Below are 26691 nucleotides of genomic sequence, written 5' to 3'. Positions count from 1 at the left end.
AACATGAACAGGACTTTATATTGGGTGTCTTACTGAAAGCCCTGCATGTTGTGCGCTCTCAGCAGACTGTAGAAGTTGATGTGTGAGTGTTCTGTGGTCTGAGTCATCTCCTCTTTGCCTTCTCTGATCATCGTTCTCTTCAACAAACTTGAGCATTTCAGAGCCAATTCAAGAGCGTCCATCCAACAGCGACCTACACACACACACACACACACACACACACACAGTTTTATAAAAGCCTGTTTATCAAAAGATACATTTGTAGGCTTCAATTGTTTTAAACTATATGTGTGTGTTTAAGTTTATATTACCATCTGATTCTGAAGCTGCTCTGAATATCAGGTGGCTGCTGGGTAACGGTTGAGTGATGGACCCCACAGCTTCTCCTTTAGGACCCTGAATCAAACACAGGCAAATAAAAGATTAAATCCACCGATCCAAACCGGAATATTAAGAACACTGGAATATTAGGAATGTTACATGCGCAACATTCTACATATTTTGAAGCATTTTTTTTCCCTTTTATAAGTTCACATATATTGTTTATTTAGGTTTCATGCATGAAAAACAGTTTAAATTGAGTTTTTCTTGATAATTGTTCATCCTCTCTCTGACTCTCTAATTTAACAGGCTGTTTTTACTACCGTCCTTTTAAGATGTCTACATGTAATTAACCTCTGTTTTTACTGGCTCACCTGTTATGTTGACCTAGTAATAATAATAAATCATAAATATAGCTGGAAGCTGCAATTATAGGCCCAAGTACACTAATAGCAAACATTTTGATTGAATTCAGAATTTCAGTGATGATTTTAAGCAGAGTGGTGAAAAAAGACATTAGTTTAATTATTTATAGCGTAATACAAGTGCTTAGAACTTATAACCAAATTGATATGGATGTGTCAGGGCTTGGTCACAATGCCACATATGAAGCTTCATGTCAATACGCCAAAGCGTTCATATGATACAGCCTCAGATCCTTATTGACATCTTGCCATATAGTTTATTTTTTGTTATAGTTTATATTTGTTACACAAGAATGGTTTGGTCTAGACAGCTTTTCATAACTTTTTGTCATGAGTGTCCCCAGCCTAGATGACACACAGAACATTTCATGCAGTTCGCATGTACAGCCTAGGAGGAGTTTCCATACAATTCTAAATGGCGGACAGGAAGTATGGCCGACCATGGCAAATTGGGCATAATTCGACTCCGTATGTCCCCAGGAATCTAAAGCGACCAGTCTCATGATTTTAGGCCAAACTATTCAGAAGTTATAACCAAAAATATTTTATTTAATATTTCTTGACCACTAGGTGGCGCTATGCTGAAACTGTCCAGGTAACCTCACGTTAGGCTTGTGATGACATATACCAAGTTTTGTGTCAATATGCGAAAGCGTTGCGAAGACACAGCCTAACATCCATTTTGGTGCGTGCGGCGTCAAATTCGTTGATGCGGTATACGAGTATGGTTTTATCTATCATCATGAATTCAACATTTTGAGCGAATCGGACATACAGTCTAGGAGGAGTTTGAAAAAGTAGGTTTTTCGGAAAATTCTGGAAAATCTAGTGGGCGGAGCTTAAAAACTATGCGATCCACTGGGACTTGGCATGACCCAAGGAATAAGAGGAAAAATAGTTTTGTTTCTAGGACTTAGCGTTCAAATGCTATAAGCTGAAATGTAAGTTAAACTGTTGGTGGCGCTAGAGGATTTGAGTTAGAAACCCCAAATTTGGTGTAGGGGCTAGACATACCCACCCCTATCAGTGTGCCAAATTTCAGCATTTTCCTACATACGGTTCTATGGGCGGCCATAGACTTTAAGAGCGAAATCAGAATAATAAGAAAACTAACAGCAACAATAGTTGCCTCGTCACCTTCGGTGCTTGGCCACTTACAAATTTGATCTGTATAGCACTATTCATAGATCAAGTGCAACTCAAAGTGCTTCACATAACAGAAATTAAAAGTCAGAGGAAGTGACTGTATTAAAATGAGTTAAAATATAAAATAAAATAAATCTTTTAAATAAATGTTTTTATTTAATTTTAGCAAATATTTTAAAAGTAAAACATTATTTTACACAAAATTAAATAAAAAAAGTAACAATTCACACATACATGCATCCCTACATATCAACCAAATGCTGCTCGTCTCATTTCAATAGGTAGAATTGATCAAACAAAACGTATGTCTACCCTAAACATTTAATATTCAAAAACGATAATGCTACATATCCATAAAAATACAAAAATGTTAACCAAAAACATCAACGCAGTGTTTTCGTTCTCTCTCTGGTACCTTGACGGCCCATATGGACTGTTCTAGCGGGTGGAAAAGCTTAAAACAGAATCCGTCCTTTTTAGATGGTCTCTCGATGAGCTCGCAGGCGTTGAGCAGCACGGTACCGACCCACTGGCCGTTCTTATTGGTCTTATAGATGAGCAGAACACCTGGCTTCAGTACACACCACAGCTTGGTCCAACTCTTCAACGTGCCACGGATCTAAAAGAGAGAATAAACAGGATTCACACGGGTCCTTTCCTGAGCAGACTGAATTAAACGCGTTTATGTGAACACACCTTGAGCCAGTCGGCCATGACGATGACAGACGGATCAGTGATGGTGCTGAGCAGTTCTTTAGTAGCTCGTTTCTTTTCTTCCCTGTAGTTCTTCTTTTGTACCTGAATGAACAAATGTGCAAACGATTGTAAATGAACAGTTATACCCTTAAAGTAATCGTGAGGCTCTAAATATATTTAACAATGTAAATAATATGTACTAGATTGAAAGTTTCTGTTGATAACCAACTTATCTGTACCTTGAGTGACTCCTTCTTGGTGAGTTTGTTTCCAGATGCTGATACATCCTTATCTGAGCCATTATAGAGCTTGGTTTCTGACTGCAAAACAAACACGTGTACAGCACAGCATGATGCATAATGGGTGTTTCTTCAACTTCAGGCATATTCATGTCCCAGGGGTTGATTTGTGTTCAAATGAACAGATTTCAACTTTTAGTTATATGAAGTTCTCATTTAAATTGAACAGGACACTTTTTAGCAGGTCTTTTATCATTTGTTTTTGGTACACAAATCATACATTTGACTTTCAATATTAAACTATGAAAATCCACTATAAAAGTATCAATTATTACACGTTTAAAAATATGATGATCTAAACAAACAGTGAAATAAACAAACAATTTCAATATTTATTGTGTAAAAATTATTTCTATATATTATACCAAAATTACGACTGTCCGACTGTTACGACAGTTGTGCGTCATTTCCAGCACACCAAACAATTTTGCTGCAAATAATTTGTTTTAAAAGTGAGTGTACTTGTTAACCAAGTCCACAAAAGTGTCAGTAAAGAGCATGATTGAAATGAAACGTGAGACAAAACAAAGAAAAATCAAGGGAAATATTACTCGTGAGCAGAATATTTTTATTTGCCGTCATTTCCAATCAAGATGTATTTTTTCCAAATTATGCACAAATAAAAGTGCAAATATTATTTAATTGTGTGTATTTAACATACATAAAATGTTAGCTATATAATTAGCCTTAGCAAGACAAAAGAGTCGGCCGTTTTATTTCTAAAACGTAAAAAAAAACATTTCCATCAGCGTCATTTCCAGCGCAGTGGTGGGAATTTTCATGAAAAAAATCAAATAAAATGACATAAATCTCCACTGATGCATGTACATACACTGACTGTTAGTAGACAAATAATAACAATAAAAAACTAGCGAGAGTGTGAAAATCTTTTAATGAGACTTCACAGTGCTAAAAGTGCCCGAAGTTGAAGAAACGCCCTTTTACGACATTTTGAACAGTGTTTTAATTCAGTGTGCATGAGATAATGTAACACATTTAGGCATTGTGCTTTTGTGCACGTAACGACTTTCAGATGCAGCTTGAATATTAAGTTGGGTGTTTGGAAAGAAATGTGTCAGGCAGGGACCAAAATGAAGTAAACAAAACTGTTACTCAGTAGTTCGTCTTTAAGTAACTTTTAGGAATTGTAACATAATACATTATTTAACCCTTGTGTTGTGTTCGTTTCTGTTAATACCTTTTGTGTTCCCGGACAATCTCTCATATTATCACAAGATATTGCATTAGATCTTTTTGTCAACTTCTTTTTCAGTAATTATGACAGGTTTTGTCCTTCACAACAATTATATTCAGAGTTGGTAAAAACATAAAAAGATGACACAGCCATGTGTTTTATGTCGTTGGAAAGGTTTCAATTTGTAAAAAGCAATGGTCAAACTGAAGTGAGTTTTAGTGTATGAAAGTCCCACAGACACACATATATAATAAACAGGAGTGTCTTTTTGTCACATTTTGTCTTACTACTTCCTGAAACATACATATAACATAGACAACGACATATTGTGACTTACAGCAGACTATCCCGATTCAAACGAGCCCAAACACAACATAATATGAAAAGTAGATCTTGAAATATCCCTCAAAGAGTGTACATGGAAAGACATATGTGTGTGTGTGTGTGTGTGTGTTGTGTGTGTGCACATGTCCGAGGACTTTGTGTGTGCAAACACACATCCACATATGTGCTCATCTAAAGGACTGGGATGCTCCTGAACACTTCATAGTTTTGTATTTTGTAGTCTAATGCATTCATTTTCAATGGCCGGTCACTTTAGACCGGGAAAACAACAGGTGTAACAAAAGTGAAATAAACCAATAAAATTTTATGAAAATGATCTAAAAAGAAATAGTGTGTTCAGATGACTAATGTGAACAAAGTCATGCAAATCAGTCAGTTTTGAACACAATATAAAGGTTAAAATGGTTTTTATGTAAGAACAATGGTCTGACCCTCATCCAATTGTCAAGAAGAAAGAAAAAAAAATGAAGAAAAAAAAAATTACGCACATTTATTAAATGCCATCCTTCCTCTAGAAGTTAATTTTAAATGCGGGTGTCAGGTATAGATCTATCTGTCTGAAATAAGGCCTTTTATTTCCACACTGTGAAGCATTTCAAAGGAGATTAAGTGAAATCTCTTTATGTGAACCAAGGTTAATTAGCTTTATTAGCCCGAGTTTGAATGGCTGTGTGATTTGAGATTTGTTTGTGGCCTGTCTGGATGTGAGGGCACGTCTGTGACATCTAAAGCCCATAGACGTGACACAACTGTGACTCAAAGATGTTGAGTGTGTCTGGTGAAACTGGTCTGATCTGGTCTTGACGTACCACATGTGTGGTTTGACTGTATTACTGAGCAGTTCATGTATATTTCAGAGGTGTGTGTACGATGTTAACCGAGCCTCTCTCTCATTAAGAGTTAATTCTGATGCTCTGCTTATCAACACATGCCCTGGTCCTCCTGTCACCTTTCAGACATTCTTCACTATGTTTAATTAATGACCGGTGGGCTGAAGATGCTGGAGGAGCAGCAAACCTGCATCGATCCGATTCCAGTCCCAGAGGAAATAAACTAGAGATGGTCATGAAAGAGTGAGAGTGTTTACCTTGCTCTTGGATATGGAGTGTGACGAGTCCTCTTTCAGAGGCAGGATTTCCTCTTTGCCACGATCAAAACCTGCAAAAAAACAACAAAATCTCAACATTATCACTGAACTACTGTAGACTGTCAAGGTACTGAGCAGTTAAATAAGGGATAGTCTACAGCCACAAAATAAACCCACACAGGGTGGTCAGGTCTTGTATCGCCCTGAACCGGTTTATTTTCCGATAATGACTGTCTTTGATTGAAGATTATCCCGCTTGGCTACTTACCAATTAAATAATTAAATGGACATGAAATTATGTGAGAAGAAATAGACCACAGGGTCTCCAGAAACACTGAATTCCACCTCCGGTTTGTGTCGGATTAGGGATTAATTTTTGCAAAAAATATCAGCTCATTATCCTGCTTATTACACGAGAACTTGCCAAATGTATAAATAAACAAACATGAAATATTGAAAGATGACACGCAATACCCAGTAATTTTACAGTATTATCAGATGACGCGAGTGACCAATTAGAATCAAGTATTTTAGAGAGCCATGTAATAAACAGATATATCATCTCGTCCAGGCACAATTTTGGGGCATTTTGAGATTGTCAGCTTCGGCCGATATGCATGTCTTGCTGATTAACAAAAAGTGTTTGCTTTCCCTTTGTGCCAGTTCCTAATTATAAAACAGAAACTCACATTTCTGACTGGATGAGCAATGTTTGAAGCCGAAAAGAGCCTACAGTTATGGTGCGTTCACGTCATGTCGGAATTATTATAATTACACATATTCATAGACTCTGACTTGACTGTTGTGACGTCATGTAAAAAGAACCACAATGACAGCAATTAAAGGTAGTTATTCAAGGTATACATTTTAGCAGTTTGTGTGTTTCCTGGGAATCGAACCCATGATATGGGATGGCACTGCTTGCCATGAATTAAGGAATTAATTAAGGACTTGTCATGTCATAATTACAATAATTCCAACACGATGTAAACACAGCATCAGGCTCAATTTGCTTCTTTGCACTGGGGTCAATCAAAATAAAACTTTCTGCTAGCAATGCCTAGCTAAGTGCTACAACATGTTAACAACATGCTAAAACATGCTAGCAATGCCTAGCTAAGTGCTACAACATGTTAACAACATGTTAAAACATGCTAGCAATGCCTAGCTAAGTGCTACAACATGTTAACAACATGGTAAAACATGCTAGCAATGCCTAGCTAAGTGCTACAACATGTTAACAACATGTTAAAACATGCTAGCAATGCCTAGCTAAGTGCTACAACATGTTAACAACATGTTAAAACATGCTAGCAATGCCTAGCTAAGTGCTACAACATGTTAACAACATGGTAAAACATGCTAGCAATGCCTAGCTAAGTTCTAAAACATGCTAGCAACATGCTAAAATGTGCTAGTCACATCAAGCTAAGTGCTAAAGCATGCTAGCAATGCATAGCTAAGTGCTAAAACATACTAGCTAGCTAAGTGCTTAAACGTGATTATTTCCCAAAAAATGAGAGGGACAAACTTAGAGATTTCTAAAAGTAAGGGATGAGTTATAAAGTTACTACAGTTATGCCCCTGTTCTTTGCACTGGGGTCAATCAAAATAAAACTTTCTGCTAGCAATGCCTAGCTAAGTGCTACAACATGTTAACAACATGTTAAAACATGCTAGCAATGCCTGGCTAAGTGCTACAACATGTTAACAACATGCTAAACCATGCTAGCAATGCCTGGCTAAGTGCTACAACATGTTAACAACATGGTAAAACATGCTAGCAATGCCTAGCTAAGTGCTACAACATGTTAAGAACATGCTAAAACATGCTAGCAATGCCTAGGTAAGTGCTAAAACATGCTAGCAACATGTTAAAACATGCTAGCAATGCCTAGCTAAGTGCTACAACATGTTAACAACATGGTAAAACATGCTAGCAATGCCTAGCTAAGTTCTAAAACATGCTAGCAACATGCTAAAATGTGCTAGTCACATCAAGCTAAGTGCTAAAGCATGCTAGCAATGCATAGCTAAGTGCTAAAACATACTAGCTAGCTAAGTGCTTAAACATGCGATTATTTCCCAAAAAATGAGAGGGACAAACTTAGAGATTTCTAAAAGTAAGGGATGAGTTATAATAGTTACTACAGTTATGCCCCTGTACATGTCAGTATTATATCAGCATTGCAAAACCAATATTGGTTGACAACTAGTACAGAGGAAAAGAAACTGTTTTATGAGCTTATTTTAGTTAAATTTAGATCAAATCTGATCCCAGAGCAGTACTTACAGGCAACATCTCTTATGAACTGACACAGATTTCCCTTACTGAAAAATCTGTGATTATTTGAGCACTGTAACCCACAGAAAATATGAACAGCGTCTATGTATGACAGCTGCATCAACACCTCCACATGCAGTGAGTCAGAGAGGAGATTCACAACAGCTCAAGTACACAAACACACACTTCGCAATAAGTCATTTTGACAGCTTAGACACATGCTATTACATCTGATATCTGACAAAACTATTCCTTAACATCCCTAAGAAAAAAAAAGGTGTTATTCCACAACACTGGCATAAACATACACAAGCTTAAACAGCACTGCACAGATTTACACTGAATCATATGTTTAAGGTGCATGTGTATGGATTACAATGGTTCTTAACATAACTGAACTAATATATCTTAATGTTTTGGGTTTAATATTGGGCTAGGTAAAAATATAGATTTTCCGATGCATCGCGATCTACATTTGAACGATCTCAATGTCGATTCTTAAATCCCAAGATCAATCTTTTACTCTATGTGGCAACTCTCTACAATGCGTGTAAATCACCACATTTTGAGCTACGTATGTGACTAAAAATGTCTGTTATTAGCCACTGGCTGGTAAATGTTCAGAAAGTGTAGTATAGTGGGGAAGAAGTTCAGCATCGTGTTGAGAGTAAAAGTTTGATCCACGCAACCGATTTGTCATTGAATAAATGTAACTTTTAATACCCTTTATGTTCTTTACAGTCAGTTGTTGATCAAAAACAACAAAACATAAACATTTAATTTTATCACGCATAGCACGGATGTGGTAAATAAGCAATCAGAGTCCTCTCTCGTTAATATGGGCTCTTTAACAGGTGCTCTTTATATAAGTGCCTGTTTTCTTAAAGAGACAGTACCGTTTTTTAGCATGTGTTCAACAAATCAAAGTAAATACTTGTAAACAGTACAAAGTATGCATCTACATGTATATATATGCAATATAACATCATATTTATTGATGGAATACATGGATTTTTTCATTTATAAAAAGCCAAAATGTGACCAAAATGACGAAGAACTAATCAAATATAATTAGTAAAATTTATATTTTCATAATGTGCCTAGTAAGAAGGTCCCCTGTATAAGTAACAGCATTTTCTGGGAGAGAATTTCTTTCATATGTAAGCAAAAGGGACAATTTAATGGAAATACACCCATATGAATCGATATTGAAATTGAATCGAGAGCTTGTGAATCGGTAACTAGAATAGAATCAGGAAATCAATTCCCAGCCCTAGTTCAGTACAAGCCAAACTCAATCAACCACATTTGTGACAAAGTTGAATAGCACAAAAAATTATTTTGACTCGAAATTCGAAATAAATAAAAATGCGGTTGACAATGGAAGCGATTGGGGGCAGTGAATAAACATTAGAACACACACCATTTCAAAAGTATAGCCACAAAATGTTATATGTGCTAATATGATTTTAGTGTGTTAAAATCAGGGAATTATCAGCATTACAGCATTTACCGGATTACAGGGTTGTAATACAGTAAGCAAATTTATCACACTAAAATCATGTTATCACATATAGCAGCCCTCTACATAGTGAGTAAATCACTCGCAAATGTGACCAAATTTCGCGCTATGTGACTAAAATATGTCTGTTATTAGCCACTGGCAAGTAAATATTCAGATTTTACTCGCCAGAGATTGAGTTGTGTAGTGGCGAAGAACTATCGCACCGTGATCCTTTTACTGAATAAGACACCGGCAATTAAAAAGCTGGATTCAGTCTAATCTTTTACAGTGTGTTGTGTCTCGTGAGCGCGCCCTGAAGGAAATTTACCTTATTTGGCTGCAGTGGGTCTGGATCTGTCGTGATAGCGCTGTCACTTTAGTTCAGCCGTGAAATGGCATAGACATTGCACCTTTTTTTTTTTTTAATCCCCTTTTCTCCCAATTTGGAATGCCCAATTCCCATTACTTAGCAGGTCCTCATGGTGGCGCGGTTACTCACCTCAATCCGGTTGGCAGAGGACAAGTCTCAGTTGCTTCCGCTTCTGAGACTGTCAATCCGTGCATCTTATCACGTGACTCGTTGTGCATGACACCGCAGAGACTCGCAGCATGTGGAGGCTCATGCTACTCTCCGCGATCCACGCACAACTTACCACGCGCCCCATTGAAAGCGAGAACCACTAATCGTGACCACGAGGAGGTTACCCCATGTGACTCTACCCTCCCTAGCAACCGGGCCAATTTGGTTGCTTAGGAGACCTGGCTGGAGTCACTCAGCACACCCTGGATTCGAACTCACGACTCCGGGGGTGACAGTCAGCGTCAATACTCGCTGAGATACCCAGGCCCCAAGAATGGCAACTTTGACTTTAGTTAAACTTTTCCCCGGACAGTTTTCACAACATTCTCCCTTTTACAGCATGGCTACAGACCAGTAACGCACCTGCTGGACGTCCAAGGTAAAAGTGTTGCAAAACATGTACAATAAATATTTGTACAAGAAAGTCATACTCACTATACAAGTAAAAGTCTCCTTTTGCCTCATTTCGTGTATTTTGTATCCAAAGACGAGACCCGGGCACTGCATTTTCATTTCATGTCTCTTTTAAAATCCTGTCTGTTATTTACAGTCAGTTGGTGATCAAAAAGATAAAAAGAAACATTACTTCTAATCATACATTGCACAGATGAGGGAAAAGCCACCGTGCAACTTCTCTCGTTAATGTGCAATGCGCTAATTCAACCGTAAACACTTGTTCGTCGAGCGGACATTCTCTTAAAGAGACAGAACTAATTTAGAGCTTATTAATAAAGCTGTTACAGTTATGAAATTTGGCTGATGATTAATTGTCAAACAAATAATTGCGATTATGATGATTAATTGTCTGTTTTATGGCTATGACGATTAATTGTCTCTTTAAGGGCTTTCACGATTAATTGTCATATAAACTGTCATATTTTTTAAGGTGTGCTTTTTTTCTGCATGTGTGCTTCATACATCTTAAGAAGTCATTTTTATTTAACTTGAAATATATAAATCAGATAATAAAATAGGCATATATGATTTCCTTTTGAGGCTTTAAAAACGTATGAATGACGTGAAAAATAATGTTTTAAATATCAAAATATTCCTTAATACTTCAAATATGTCTCTTTTCTGGTCAACTATACATTTACACTATTGCTTTTTTTAACACATATTTTATATTATATATATATTTTTTCGTAATTATTTATGCAAACATTTTTTATAATAATAATAATATTAATATATATATATATATATATTTTTTTTTGTTTGTTTGTTTTTTGCATAGTAGTTTTGATATAGTAGCACTTAAATTATATTTATTATATAATTATTAATTCTATTTTCATTAGGTTCCAACCAAATTTTTTTTAATGAAATTTCAAACAGTGACAACAGCTTGTATCATTATTAAAAATGCAATTTCATGACATCAAATAAATTGATAGAATGTGAAATGTATACATTTGTACACAAGCAAAAATGTGACTAAAAGGATCAAAAGTGAAAATTACTATTATTATTTATTTATTTTTTTCCCTAATTTGGAATGCCCAATTCCCAGTGCGCTCTAAGTCCTCATGGTGGCGTAGTGACTCGCCTCAATCCAGGTGGCGGAGGACGAATCTCAGTTGCCTCCGCGTCTGAGTCCGTCAATCCGCACATCTTATCACGTGGCTTGTTGAGCGCGTTACCGCGGAGACCTAGTGTGTGTGGAGGCTTCACGCTATTCTCCGCGGCATCCACGCACAACTCACCACGCGCCCCACCGAGAGCGAGAACCACATTATAGCGACCACAAGGAGGTTGCCCCATGTGACTCTACCCTCCCTAGCAACCGGGCCAATTTGGTTGCTTAGGAGACCTGGCTGGAGTCACTCAGCACACCCTGGATTCGAACTCGTGACTCCAGGGGTGATAGTCAGCGTTAATACTCGCTGAGCTACCCAGGCCCCCTCAAAAGCAAAATATGAAAATAAAAATCACAATCTCATACTATATTGTGTGAAATCATATATATAAACATTTATATATATTATATATGATGCCCCCTTCTCGGTTTTCTTAATATCTTTTTTAGATTTCAGTTGCATACGCTAACACGTCGTCAAAAGTCTGGCGAGTAAAAACAAAAATTTACAAGCTAACGGTGATTCTTTCTCCATCGTGTCCGTAGAGGGTTGTATAGTGTTAACGTGTTGTGGCAATATTTTTAAAACTATTTGTATATTTTAATGTTTATTGACTGGTTCAATTCACTTCCATTGTAAGTGTCTAATCAAAAAAAATATGATTAAATGTTTGGCATGTCGAAATAATTTTTTTGTGGTAAACAACATCATGCCAAAAACGTTGATTGAGCTAAACTTGTATTAAACCCGGAACATTCCTTTATGGAAAACATCACACTTAATCAGTAAAACACTTTCATTAACTGAGGCCGAGGACAATTCCTCAATGTCACGTCTGTCAAGACTAGTTAGTTTCCTGGGCACATATAGCACAACTGTCACATTAAATAATATCTCCTCTTGATGGGTTCATTGTCTTGGCTTTACTCGGCTTGGGTAGGAATTTACAAAGCAACATATCTCAAAATTTCAGATGATGACAAATTCCTCCCGTGAGCATGTTTAAGTCCAAAATGTGGATTCACTCCTATCAAAACATCATATTGTAGATTAAAATTGCCTTTTGATCTCACACTCATGGGTTTCTCTATACTACCCATTGCTCCTGGCTTTTTCATTCAAAAGGACCAACATTTACAGACTTTTGGTGAAGCTTAGCACTGATACATAAATGCAAGTATCCCTTGAGAAATGAGCTCTGGATGAGTCACATATTTAAGAGGCTTTAATTAAGAATGCTTGTGCAAAATGTGTCAAAACCAGACCCTTTCTGATCCGTTCCAGCAAGCAGCCTATAGGAAATGTAAGGATATGGCAAACAGAAACATAAAGCAAAAGACTATATTCTTGTGAATGTAAATGACCCATTCATTCAGTAATCAGGTCTATTGTCTAATGCCTCTCATATATGTGTGTTTTTGTAAAAGACAGATTGACACTCCGTGATCCGGGCTCAGCATTGCATTCATCTCACAAAAAAACAATCCTCTCCAAGAGTCCTTCAAAATGATAATCATACAAAGAAAGGTCTACACATCCTCGATCTGATGAAAGCATCAGCATAACATGTCTATATTAGCAACCTATTCTGTCACCACATACATCTGCACGAACCACCGAGGTAGACATGCATCAACATGTGATGTTGTTCGTAAAAACCTACCCCTATATGAAAACTTATCTACAAAACCATATTTACTGTACTTAATTAATGAATCCCTTTTTACCTCTGAGGAAGTGTCAAACGAAAGTTTAGGGATGAGAATTGTAACGATTCAGGTTCCGATTCTTTAATGATTACGATTCTTTAAGCGCTTTTGAGGAAGAAATATTTGGAAATAAGAAACGCAATTCTACTGATGCATAAGTGTTTTGATGAACTAAAAAGAAACGGCTCATAAGATTCATTCATTCGGGAACCGCACAACGCTGGTCACACTGTATGTTTTTGATTCACTTAAAAGAACCGGCTCATAAGATTCATCCGTTCGGGAACTGCACAACAGTGTATGTTTCTGATTCTCAAAAAAAAAGAAGAAAAAAAACAGTTTATAAGAGTATAAGAAATGTATGTTACGTGCTGTAGATTCAATAGAACCAGCTCGTAAGAGTCATTCGTTTGAGAATCGGACTACGCTGGCTGCACAGGTATGTTCCAAGCTGTAGATTCAAAAGAAAAGATTTGAAAGAGTCATTCGTCCGGGAATCAGACTACACTTGTGGCGCTGCATGTTTCACACTGTAGATTCAAAAGAAAAGATTTGAAAGAGTCATTCGTCCGGGAATCAGACTACACTTGTGGCACTGCATGTTTCACACTGTAGTTTCAAAAGAAAAGATTCGTAAGAGTCATTCGTTCGGGAATCAGACTACACTTGTGGCACTGCATGTTTCACACTGTAGTTTCAAAAGAAAAGATTCGTAAGAGTCATTCGTTCGGGAATCAGACTACACTTGTAGTTTCAAAAGAAAAGATTCGTAAGAGTCATTCGTTCGGGAATCAGACTACACTTGTGGCGTTGCATGTTTCACACTGTAGATTCAAAAGAAAAGATTTGAAAGAGTCATTCGTCCGGGAATCAGACTACACTTGTGGCGTTACATGTTTCACACTGTAGTTTCAAAAGAAAAGATTCGTAAGAGTCATTCGTTCGGGAATCAGACTACACTTGTGGCACTGCATGTTTCACGCTGTAGATTCAAAAGAAAAGATTCGTAAGAGTCATTCGTCCGGGAATCAGACTACACTTGTGGTGTTGCATGTTTCACACTGTAGTTTCAAAAGAAAAGATTCGTAAGAGTCATTTGTCTGGGAATCAGAATACACTGGCCATGCTGTATATTTTACGCTGTAGTTTCAAAAGAAAAGATTTGTAAGAGTCATTCGTCCGGGAATCAGACTACACTTGTGGCGTTGCATGTTTCACACTGTAGTTTCAAAAGAAAAGATTCGTAAGAGTCATTTGTCTGGGAATCAGAATACACTGGCCACGCTGTATATTTTACGTTGTAGATTTAAAAGAAAAGATTCGTAAGAGTCATTCGTTCGGGAATCAGACTACACTTGTGGCGTTGCATGTTTCACACTGTAGTTTCAAAAGAAAAGATTTGTAAGAGTCATTTGTCTGGGAATCAGAATACACTGGCCACGCTGTATATTTTACGCTGTAGTTTCAAAAGAAAAGATTCGTAAGAGTCATTCGTTAAGGAATCAGACTACACTTGTGGCGCTGCATGTTTGACACTGTAGATTCAAAAGAAAAGATTTGTAAGAGTCATTCGTTAAGGAATCAGACTACACTTGTGGCATTGCATGGTTCACACTGTAGTTTCAAAAGAAAAGATTCGTAAGAGTCACTTGTCTGGGAATCAGAATACACTGGCCACGCTGTATATTTCACGCTGTAGATTCAAAAGAACCAATTCGTAATAGTTCATTCGTGAATCAAACTACACTGGTTGCGCTGCATGTTTCACACTGTAGATTTTTTAAAAATGTTTCATGAGATTAATTCGTTCGGGAATCGGACTACACTGGTCACGTTGTATGTGCTTTGAAATTTGAAGATAAATCAGAAATGTTCTGTTTTGATCATGTATAAAAAAAATTGCACTGCATATCAAACTGATCAATTAGTCATGTGTCATATGTTGTTGGAAAGCTCTCAAATAGGGGAATACAACCAGCCTATTTGTTTTACTCACCTAAAAAAAATATAGCAAGTAACAGCTAAGTATATGTCTTTAACAATTATGTTGGTGTTTCTTATATGCCACATTTTCACTTATAACTTCATCATCAAAAATAAACTGAACATAAAATACCACATACCATTACTTAGAGGAGGTGATTATCTTTCAAAAGAGCCCACACACAATGTAATCGGATGCAAAGATCATTAGATAACCCACACGTAAATGACCGTCACAAGTACATGACACAGACTCAATGATGACTCAAATGGCACAGAATGAAACTCATTCTGTGAAATCTCATTACTAAAATCATATCTGCATGCTATGCAAACCTTTAGTCCTCGTTGTGTTTGCATGTGTAATTAGTTCTTATGTACAATTATTATTTGTTTGGAGATGTTTTTGGACACTATGATAAATTAATTTAGTAACACTATAACTTTTGATTGCTTTGTCGTGTCAACACAACATTTTTCTCAGATACAGTTGACATGATTGGGAACAAAACAAAAGCAGTTTTTCGGAGCCACCTTATTTACACCCAGAGATATATAATGTCAAATAAGACAAATTTGGCTCCGTTTTTGTTTTCAGCAGTTTCTTCTTTTTTATGGTAAACATAGAAACAAAGTGTGTAAAACCAAACACACACGTATTTTAAATATACTGTAATCTGGGTCTTATCCAAGATAGAGAACTGCTGACTACAGCACCAGCTGTAAGAGGATACACACACACTGTTCTTGTGCGTGTGAAGTCAATATAAACGTCCACAGTCTCCGAAACTTTGTCCTTTCCTAAAATATAAACAAATATGAATTACCTTTTGATTGTCCTGTGGTGTCACTTTAGATATCGTTATTAATTCTGATAGCAGAGAGACCAGAAATCAGTGTCTGAAACTCACAAGACCTTTAAGATGATAAAAAATTATGATAGGAAAAAAAGAACAAATATATCACATATTTGAGTGTAGTTTATTAGTATTAGTCATAATGCAGACAGCTACCACAGAGCTACGGAAACATGGCGGGACAGCAGCTCACTTTACACAGGCAAAGATCTGTGTGTGTGTGTGTGTGTGTGTGTGTGTGTGTGTGTGTGTGTGATAATCCGACTCATAAACCAGGCATCTCAAAGACAGTTCTGATCATAAGCCGAGACTTAGCTGACAGAGAGTTTGGATTGCGATAGATACAAAACTTGAAAAAGTGACTAAATGTGACTACTGTCAGATTTTTGTAAGATGACGCTGCAGCCTCAGGTTTTGTCACATTGCAGTTTACCTACTTATCAACATTCAACGCACGTGCAGAGACAGACCGACAGACAGACTGACTGACAGACAGACATGCTGAGTGACCAAGCACAGATAAAATCTATCCCGCAGAATAGAGAAATAGAAAACGAGATAACAGGTGTCTGCCAAACCATTTTGGCCATTTCTCCCTTTATTACAGCCAAGTTAGGGATAATGTACACAAATAAACCAAGTGAGGGTGAAAAACAGAGATGTGTCTGACATTTCTACTCTCCTGCAGCATCCTTGACTATTGCAAAACAGCAGCGGAGAGTGTAATTCCACTCTGACTGCCCTCACTAAGGTCCTGTTGTCTATCTGAAGGGCAAACAGTATTGACTAGATACACAGACTGTGAGCCGAGGCAAACTTTCAGTTTAACACTTAAATGTCATTACTAAAAGCAACATATCATGTGCAGTGTTCATTTTTACACAGGTCATAATTTTAGTCTTTAGTTAATATTTTTTGTCATATTCACTAACTTTAGTCATTTTTACACTTATTAAACGACATATCATTTAAGTACAACAATAATAACATTATAGTAGGATAATATTTAATAATGTGCAGTATGATAACAAGTGTCAAACTGTAACAGTCAAAACTTAAACCAAACATTTTTACACCAAACATATATTAAAATATCAACTTGTATAAGACCTTGTGAAAACCTGAAATAAGTTGATAATACCAGATAATGAGTGATCAACATTTTAGCCACTTAGTGTGGATTCAAATCCTAAAAGTTGACAAAATGAACATTTAGCACATATACACTAGGGATGGGCATTTTGTAGTAATTTTGCAGTCGAGTACTCTAACCCACAAAAAACGAATAACTGATGACTTATAAATAAAGGTGCAAGTTAAAAATAACAAGTGTGAAATTTTATTTTAACTTATATTTATATTTTAACCCTACTTAATTATTCATGCGATACTACTTATTGTATTAATGCTTGTAAATGATTCCAAAGTAAATTCAAGTTTTAACAAAATCTTTGTCTCATCTTGGCTTGGTGCTGATAAGTGCAAACATCCATTGTCATCTTTTTTTTCTTTGCACAACGGATTCCCTTGTTGTTGATCGCTCCTGCGTATAGTGATATTTTATGTCTCCTCTTCCATCCAGCTGTCATTGAAACGGCACTCCGGCATGTTGATGGAAGCAGGAGACGCAGGTATAATTTCTTTGGCGCCAATCTACCATAGTGGAGACGTGCAGAACTTCAGTGTGCATGTGACATCAAAACAAGATGTGGAGCGGCGCATGTGCGCTCCTGTGCTTACGAGACACCACAAACATAACTGGATAATATCTTTTTCAAATTCGAAATAATTTTAGATATTTTATAACAGTCAACAACCTAACTGGGAAAATCAAGCATTTTCACAACTTTCAAGACTCTGTACGAACCATGAAAATAATAATATATAATTTTTTTAATTACATTAAAAAACATTTGCACACCCAGAGCTTACAGTACACAGAAACCAATACTGACGGCATTAGGGTAATGCACATATATCAACTCCGAGTCTACATAAAGGCGGTCACGTTTCTGTCATTTCACATGTTATTATTCTGAAAAACAAGTGGTGAATGTGGCGTTTTATAAAATGCACTCTGACCGTGTTCAGAGATTTAAAGCACATCCACACATACTGGTCTGATAAGCTTCAGAGTTTCTCGTACCGCTTCACATTTACTTTCCACCATAAAAACAGATCCTTTCCCGTTGGTATGTTGATATGTAACACCAAAATATTACAAGTACTGCCACACCTGTTGAAAGCACACACCAAAGATGCCACGATATCTCCTTAATTTATCCAACACCTTGACAACACATACGCAGAGCGCCCCCCAGTGGACTCAATTGTAACGGCGAGAATTGATGAGAGAATCAGAGGGAAAGTACGGTATGATTCCGTGTTGCCTTCAGCAGGCATCTGCACAAAGGAAAATCAATTTGCGATATTCGAGTAGTCTTTTTAATTGTAGACTAGCTGGTGCAGAATGAGTGCTTGATAAGTCCATTTCTCGTCCCTAATACACATGTGAAAATTTACACAGTTTCTTTTCTGGGAAAACTGTGACTATTGGATATTTACAAAATGGCCTCAACTTCCTGTTTCAACTGTATTCGTCAAGCCATTTCATGGCATCTTTAAAAGCCATCGTTATATGCGACGGCACAAACGTTATTTCCTCATTAAGGCAAAATAAACCAAAAATATAAAGTCTCTACAGCACAAATACATTACACTGCACAGATGGCATATCCAGTCAGCACATGAGGAAATGCACCTGTGTTTTAGTACACACGCTCTATTAATAGTCACACACCTGTGCTAATTCACCACCTCATACAGTAAAGTGCAGGTGACCCTCAGAGCGAGGATCAGTTGTGTACCCTTCAACCACTTGGAGGTGTGTGGTGAAATTATTCTGTAGGATAATGAAAAATGACCTTTTATATCGCCAGGAATAAAAATATTTTTAGCAGTAACGCTAAAGATCTTTCAAGGCAGGCTTATCATGAGCTCTGATGTTTTTAAGCAATGATATATGCTTCTGTAGACACCACAAGTCACTATGATTTCAACTTCAATTAAAAAACAAACAAAATTGCAGAATTCACTGTGAAGTACTACATTACCCATGATTCTGAAGTGAAATCGGCCAATCAGAAGATGTCACTGTTACCATAAAAAAAATAAACTGCAGCAAGCTGGGTTGTGGTGAGTTTTTGCAGGCAAGCAAAGACTATCTTTAAGTAACATTAGATAGCTCGAATCAGGCAGGCTTCCTAAGCAACAAATTGGCCCGGTTGCTAGGGTGGGTAGAGTCACATGGGGTAACCTCCTCAATGTGGTTCGCTCTCTGAGGGGCGCGTGGTGAGTTGTGCGTGGATGCCGCAGAGAATAGCGTGAAGCCTCCACACGCGCTATGTCTCCGCGGAAACACGCTCAACAAGCCACGTGATAAGATGCGCGGGTTGACTGTCTCAGACGCGGAGACAACTGAGATTCGTCCACCGCCACCCGGATTGAGTCACTACGCCACCACGCGGACTTAGAGCACATTGGGAATTGGGCATTCAAATTGGGTAGAAAAAAAATGCTGTAACCCAAGCAGAAACATCTAAAATTCTTTATTCATTATAATGACAAAACAAACCAGATTTGAGCACTACAGGATTAAATAAAAATCCATTACTGTATGAGTGTCAAAACTCTGCTGTGTTTCACACAGGTGAATGTGACCCCGTAGATAAGCTAAGTTTTATGCAAATGCAATACTCTCTCAGTCCATTAGTTAATCTCTGCTTAATGAACACCATTAAAACGCTAAAAATAATGATATTGATAATGAAAATGCTTTCTAAGTGTACAGATGTGAGAATTAAAATAAAAATGCGAAGCCACTTTACATTTGGACTAACATCTGCCATCACTGCGTTAAACCAGAGAACAGTGAGCGGCCCATTTGTATAAATATATTAAGTGCATTTAATGCATCTTTTCAGAATCATAATCATGAGGGATAAATGGAGTGGAGGTCGTATAATAAGTCAGAATCAGTATAAAAGCTAGTGAGAGATATAACTACTCAACAGCTGTGACAACACCATCTCAGTCCATCTGAAAAGCTCGATCTACAATCAAACATTACTTATCGACCCTTTAGTTTATGTCACATCAGGTCAAATTTCATGGAACATTTCATCTAGCATTGGGAACCGAGAACCCTATTCATTTTTTAAAAGAATACTTGGTTTAAAAAGACTCACCAATCTGTCTCCAACTCAATTTGAATCAGTCTAATGACTCTCTCTTTGAGTGAATCATCAGAGCGCTTTAATTCGGAATGAACTGTAAGCTGTTAATGTTAAGGCCACGTCCACACTAATATGCTTTCGATTAAAAATGCATCGTTTTCCTTCCGTCCACACTGAGATGGCGTTTTTGACATCAAAAATGGAGCTTTTCATAAACACTCTCCTAAGTGGATACATTTGAAAACCATTTCTTTGTGGTGTAGTGTGGACAGGGGAAACGGAGATATCTGAAAACGATGATGTATCTGTTGTCATGTGATCCATTCAAGCCAAATCAATCAAGATGGAGGCCCATGTTGTAGCGGCGTTGTTATGCCTGTTATTCACTTTAATAACATTAAGGATAAATGTTACTTTGTACAACCTTCACACTGTATTCCTTCAAAGGTGACGGGATGTTTACACAGAATTGCTGTCTGGCAATATAACATGGAACAGCGATTTCTCACATGCGCAGTAATTTAACAGTTTTCATACATTTTAGTGTGGACGGAGAGTGTTTCAAAAACAAATGCAGTTTTTTCTTTTCTTCTTCCCTGAAGGACAATAAAATTATACATTACGTTTTGGATTTTACTTTTTAAAAATGTTCAACTTTACCATTAATTTGCATATACAAATTAGCAAATAATAAAAAATAAAAAAATTGAACCATTAAGAAAATATAAGAATGTGACATAAACTGGAGGCAGATTGCTGCCATCTGGTGAACAAAATATAAATAACATGACTTAAAAAACATGTCATGCCAGTAACAGCCAGTGGATGGCTGTAGACACCTCCTGTGTAGTTTGACGGGTTGTTGTAACCTAATTTTATATTTTATCACATGATATGCATTTGGATATATATTTAGACATTATCAAACTATTATTTGTCAAAGTTTAGCATTTTAAAATTGATTTGAAGAGTCAGTTTTTGCAGTTAATGTCATTATGCTTGCAATCAAACCTGACCATGGTGTTACAAAGAGAACACATAATAAAACATTTTCTACAAATAAATTATTTCAAACATAAAAATGTAATAGCTTAAAGTAAATGCACAATAATGTCCAGAAAATAAACATCAAAAAACAGAAATGAATTCAGAAAATTCAATTAGAGTATAAAACAGAAGTTTCAGAGTAAACATTTTGCAATTTCAAACTTTCTATAGTAAAAATTTATTTTGCAAACATGTGTGTGTGTGTGTGTGTGCATGTGCGCATGTGAGTGAGTGTGTGTCAGATCGCGGTCATCAACTGGAAAACAATAGATGACTTGTAATGCCACCAATGACCAAAAGATGGCTGTAGAGCTCCACTTATTTATGCCGTGGTTCTGTGTGTGTGTTCTGCATTGTGAGTGTGTTATCATCTCACCACTTCATTTCCGAGTGTGTGTTTAGCATTGTGACTAGTAAAAAAATAAAAAAATTTTTTTAAAAAAACCTCTGTGTTATAGCCTCACCAGTTCAATTTTATTTCGGTCAAAAATGACCGAATACCATAGGAGGGTTAAAATAATAATTAAAAAAATTGGTATTAAAAAAAGTATTCGTAGTTATTTGTAAAATACTAAAAGAATTGGTATTTGAATCAGTAAGGGAGCAGAATCGTTAAGGCCACATATGAAAACGCATTAATTCAGCAATGTATACACCTCTAAACCACACTACAGCTGCATTTTTACACCGGAAACGGAGCTTTCCAAAAATGCTCTCCATTATCGTATACTTTGGAAAACGATGACGTAGGAATTAGGAAACAAAACGAAAATGAATAAGTGTGGATGTGGCCTAAACTTCCCATCTCTAGGATCAGCTCTGAAAAAGGCGCATTTTATTCACAGTAAGTGCAACTCAAGGTTGAACTGGACATGACACATCAAACAAAGGATGGCGATGGCGTAATAAACAGATGCCAACGTGCTGACAGGTAATGGATGCACTTTAGTTGGAGGGCACTCAAGAGTCAAACTCACACATCCTCCTGAATGCAAGCTGCTTACACAATAAAACGTAATAAACTGCTGCTACATTAGAGTTTTGCGATATTTTAAATATTAAAATATATATGCAATGATATTGCTACCAATATAAAATTAAGCAACATTGTGAATATTATTTTGTATGTGCTTTTAATTCAACCATTACATTTCTTAAAGAACATGCCATTAGATCATTACTTGTCACATGACTCACGAGTTTTAACAATGTTTTCATAGTGTCTCCGATAGCAAAAACAGCATTAGAGTTGGCAAGTTTAACTAATTTCTGTGAATCAGTTCAAACTGTCATGTTTGGTAACACTTTACAAAAAGGTTGTGTTCGTTAACATTTGTTAACATGAACTAACAATAAACAACAGCATTTATTAATTTTGGTTAATGTTTTTTCATTTATGAAGATAATTTCATGACATTTTTAATTACTTAAATGCTAAGTAACACTTTACAATAAGGTTGTATTTGTTAACATTAATAAACACAATTGTTAACATGAACTAAATGAACAATACTTTTACAGCATTTATTCATTTTGGATAATGTTAAATTTTACAATTAATAATAATGATTTTACATTAAAGTTGTGTATGTTAACATCAGTTAATATGGACTAACATGAAAGAACAATTAACATGAACCAAGATTAATAAACGCTATAAAAAAATAATCATTGTTAGTTCATGATTCCTTATAAACTAACAGCACTTCATTGTAAAGTCTTAACAAATGTTTAATAAAATATAAGTAGGTAATATTGATGTATTGTTATATTGGCGCATATAACAGAAAGAGATTCAATATTATTCTTACTTGCGTTCATTTAGTGAAAACAATGTGTAAAACATGCATTGATTATATTTAAACGTATTTTAACTTTTTTTAGTTCCTTCATTGAACATTTTGAATCTAATTAAACAGAACAGTCAATCAGAAATGTGAAACTTTCTTGCTAGTGTTGATTTGAACACCACAGACGTACCCACCTGGCAGGCATACTGAAAGTTCGTTGTACCCCCCAAACGAGGCGTTGCGTATGAGTTTTCGTCCATCCGGATGGGGCGGCCGGGCCGAGATTGTTCCTCCACAGGTGGAGAACCGGCGGCGACCCAGAATTCCTTCTTCCTTCATCATGAGGGCGGCCATGGGGGGGCCTCACCCTGAAGAGGGCGAGTGTTAGCGGCTTTGGCGTAATTCAGTACCAAACAAACACACGTACACCCGCTCAGGTCTGCTCTAGAGGCATACTCGACTGCTGCTAGTACTACAGCTGACCAGCCGTGCTCTGAAATACTCACTCAAGCTCTCTCCCTGTTACTCACTGCAGCTCACCCTCCCCTCGCTCTAGCACGTCTGTGTGTAAAGGGAGAGAGAGAGAAAGAGAGAAAGTGTGTCGTCTCAGATTCTTGGACGCTCTGACCGTCAGTGGAAATAGAACCGGCTTCAAGCTGCGTCTTCATTAAACACACCTGAATGTCATTCTGTTTCTCTGTGTATTTTCAATGTAAGACTTGAGGGTGAATCTCATAAAACATATAGAAGAATATCTTTATATTTTGCATAGAAGGAATGAAGTCCATTTTAAGATCATCCAGAATTTTGTGACATTATTTTCATGACAATTAAGAACATTTTCCAGCAAATGCCCGGAGTCATTACACTGACGCACACACCATGAACACACAACAGCCGTGTCAGTGATCAAATGATGGAGAAAGGAGCTCTTGACGCTATTTGTTGTACAAAACAAGCTTAGATGGAACTTGTGACAGAAATCAAGTATTTTTTAGCCAAAGTAAGGCATTTTAATTACCAAAGAAGCACGTCAAGTTTCACCAAAACGCAGAATGAGAAGTTTTGTCTGCAAGCGCTTTTCATGTGGAGTTCAAAGTGGCGTTGATGTGAATCATGAACACAGCTTCACGACTGCTGTAACAAAGCGGATAGTCACAGTCTAATGGCAGATCAATATTGTGGAGGATGAGCGTTTAAGAGATTTTATGCCTATTGCAATGAATACACAACCTATGTGAGCACTAGTTCTTTCAATTAGTCAAACTCCCACTTAGACTTTGGGAAACATTTAATGTTACTTGAATTGGAGCTATTTTAGAGCATTTCTATCTTTATACTGTGGAAGGTTTTGTTTGGAAAATGTTAATAATGCATTATATAGATACATATTGTTTTGTTGTCTTTCCTAAGAAGGAAAGAAAGACATTTTCACAGGAAAAAAGTATAGTGTCAAATTTCAGCACTTTCAAAATCTGCAATTAATCATGATTAACCACGAAAAATTATGCGATTAATCGCGATTAAAAATGTTAATCGATTGACAGCTCTATACTGTATATATAGCTCATATATGGAAAAAACTGTCATGAGCATCACAGGCTCTGTTGTAGCAGATGACAGTGGTGGTAGTGTGAGGCACATACAGAGTACATACTTATTTAATTAAATAGCAGCCTTTGTGGTCATATAGCGACTGGCTTTTCCGGACTGAAAAGCTGCCGTCATAACACAGAAACACTTAAAAATAAAAGCTCTTGTCAAAATAAAAGCTCAATTTAAATGAAAAAAATATAACTCCAATGTTGTATTTTGGATTGCGCTGTGAGGCTCTGTATAAAATCACTTTATTTGATGAAAATAATGCAGTACTATGTTAAAAATTAACTGTTATATTTTCATTTGATTAAGGTTGTAATGAATTCATTTATTTAAAGAAACTCTTCGTATGAAGTTTGAAAAAAATTAAAAGTTGGATTCAGTATTGGTGAGTATCAGAAAGAAAGTATCGGTACTCGTACTCGTTCTCAAAACAGTTGTAACAGGACATCCCTATTATTTATTTATTTATTTATTTTTATTTTCTCCCCTTTTTCTCCCCAATTTGGCATGCCCAATTCCCAATGTGCTCTAAGTCCTCGTGGTGGCGTAGTGACCCACCTCAATCAGGGTGGTGGAGGACGAATCTCAGTTGCCTCCACGTCTGAGACCGTCAGTCCGCGCATCTTATCACGTGGCTTGTTGAGCGCGTTACCGCGGAGACCTAATGCGTTTGGAGGCTTCACGCCATCCACCGCGGCATACATGCACAACTCACCACGCGCCCCACCGAGAGCGAGAACCACATTATAGCGACCACAAAGAGGTTACCCCATGTGACTCTATCCTCCCTAGCAACCAGGCCAATTTGGTTGCTTAGGAGACCTGGCTGGAGTCACTCAGCATGCCCTGGATTTGAACTTGCAACTCCAGTGGTGGTAGTCAGCTTCTTTACTCGCTGAGCTACCCAGGCAGTCAATTATTCACTACAGAAGGAGAAAGCAAAAACTGATTGAGCTTTTGGCATCTGTCACTGCATTAACGGCACATTCTCTCACAGCTGTCAGAGACGACAAGAGCTCCGCAAGGTGCAGGAACAGCTGAATCTACCTCAACATATGCTGATAATGGTATATCTTAATTTACTGGCTTAATATTTATCATGTGGCCCATACATTAATGTTAGTGGGAAAAAAAATGAGAAGAATCAATGTCAGTCATAGACTAGAAATAGCCTAATCTTAATAGTACGCTAATTAATGACAATATTAATAATACATTTAATACATTAATGGGAAAACGAGCCAAATTTAGTCTTCATAGCGTCAAAGGCATCAGCTATTGGTGATATCTCGATATCATCGTCTATCAGCACAACCCTAATATATATATATATATATATATATATATATATATATATATATATATATATATATATATATATATATATATATATATATATATATATATATATACACACACAGACTTTTTTGCATTATTGTAATCTGGTGGGAAATGTGCTGTCATGTAATTAATGTTGCATTGCAAAAAGTCTTGATCATTCTTAAATAGCTATCTTTAAGCAAAATATAATGTCTTTTTTTTTCTCCTTTTGGTCAATTACGACCTGGATATGTTTTCGGCAGGTTTCGTGAGATTCACCCCATGTCTTTTTGTGTTTTCCTGTATCTGTCTGCTTTTGTGACTGTCTCTCGTTCCATTCAGATGAGATATTCTCTTTTCTCTCTCTTTCTCTCCTTCTTTTCCAAATATCTGCAGCTCATTCAGAGAATGCTCTATGAAGGATACTGTAGCTCTACTGCAAGCTCTTTGAATATTTATCACTAACACAGACATACAGTGCTGGTGAGAACAGAATCAAGACTTCAGCCAATCAGTATTTCTGAATACAGTACATACATCCATATGATTGCTGTATCTACATGTAAATGTATGAACCATGCATTGTCAAAGCCTTACAGGGGAACATCCAAAGTTACGAACCCCTCATAAAAACTCAAAAACAACCAGGATTATGCTGTACTTCAGCAAAGATGCAGAACAAAATA

General features: G+C 36.8%; 1 protein-coding gene across 10 annotated transcripts in view; it reads right to left on the bottom strand.

Moving 5' to 3' along the window:
- The window catches only part of osbpl8 (oxysterol binding protein-like 8), a 105303-nt gene that overhangs the window by 22365 nt on the left and 56247 nt on the right, over positions 1-26691 (bottom strand). For 8 of the 10 annotated variants that reach the window (XM_051688189.1, XM_051688194.1, XM_051688188.1 and 5 more), the window contains 6 exons: positions 5515-5585; positions 2828-2908; positions 2589-2690; positions 2308-2511; positions 312-396; positions 34-193 (listed from right to left, as the gene is read on the bottom strand). In XM_051688189.1, coding sequence (XP_051544149.1) covers positions 34-193; positions 312-396; positions 2308-2511; positions 2589-2690; positions 2828-2908; positions 5515-5585 — 703 coding nt within the window. Of the gene's footprint in view, positions 1-33; positions 194-311; positions 397-2307; positions 2512-2588; positions 2691-2827; positions 2909-5514; positions 5586-23277; positions 23528-26691 lie in introns of those variants that run through there. The other 2 variants (XM_051688197.1, XM_051688190.1) reach the window with 2 other exon arrangements.

Source organism: Myxocyprinus asiaticus, chromosome 45 (assembly GCF_019703515.2).
Source record: "Myxocyprinus asiaticus isolate MX2 ecotype Aquarium Trade chromosome 45, UBuf_Myxa_2, whole genome shotgun sequence".
Lineage (NCBI taxonomy): Eukaryota > Metazoa > Chordata > Actinopteri > Cypriniformes > Catostomidae > Myxocyprinus > Myxocyprinus asiaticus.
This window is presented reverse-complemented; position numbering and strand designations above follow the sequence as displayed.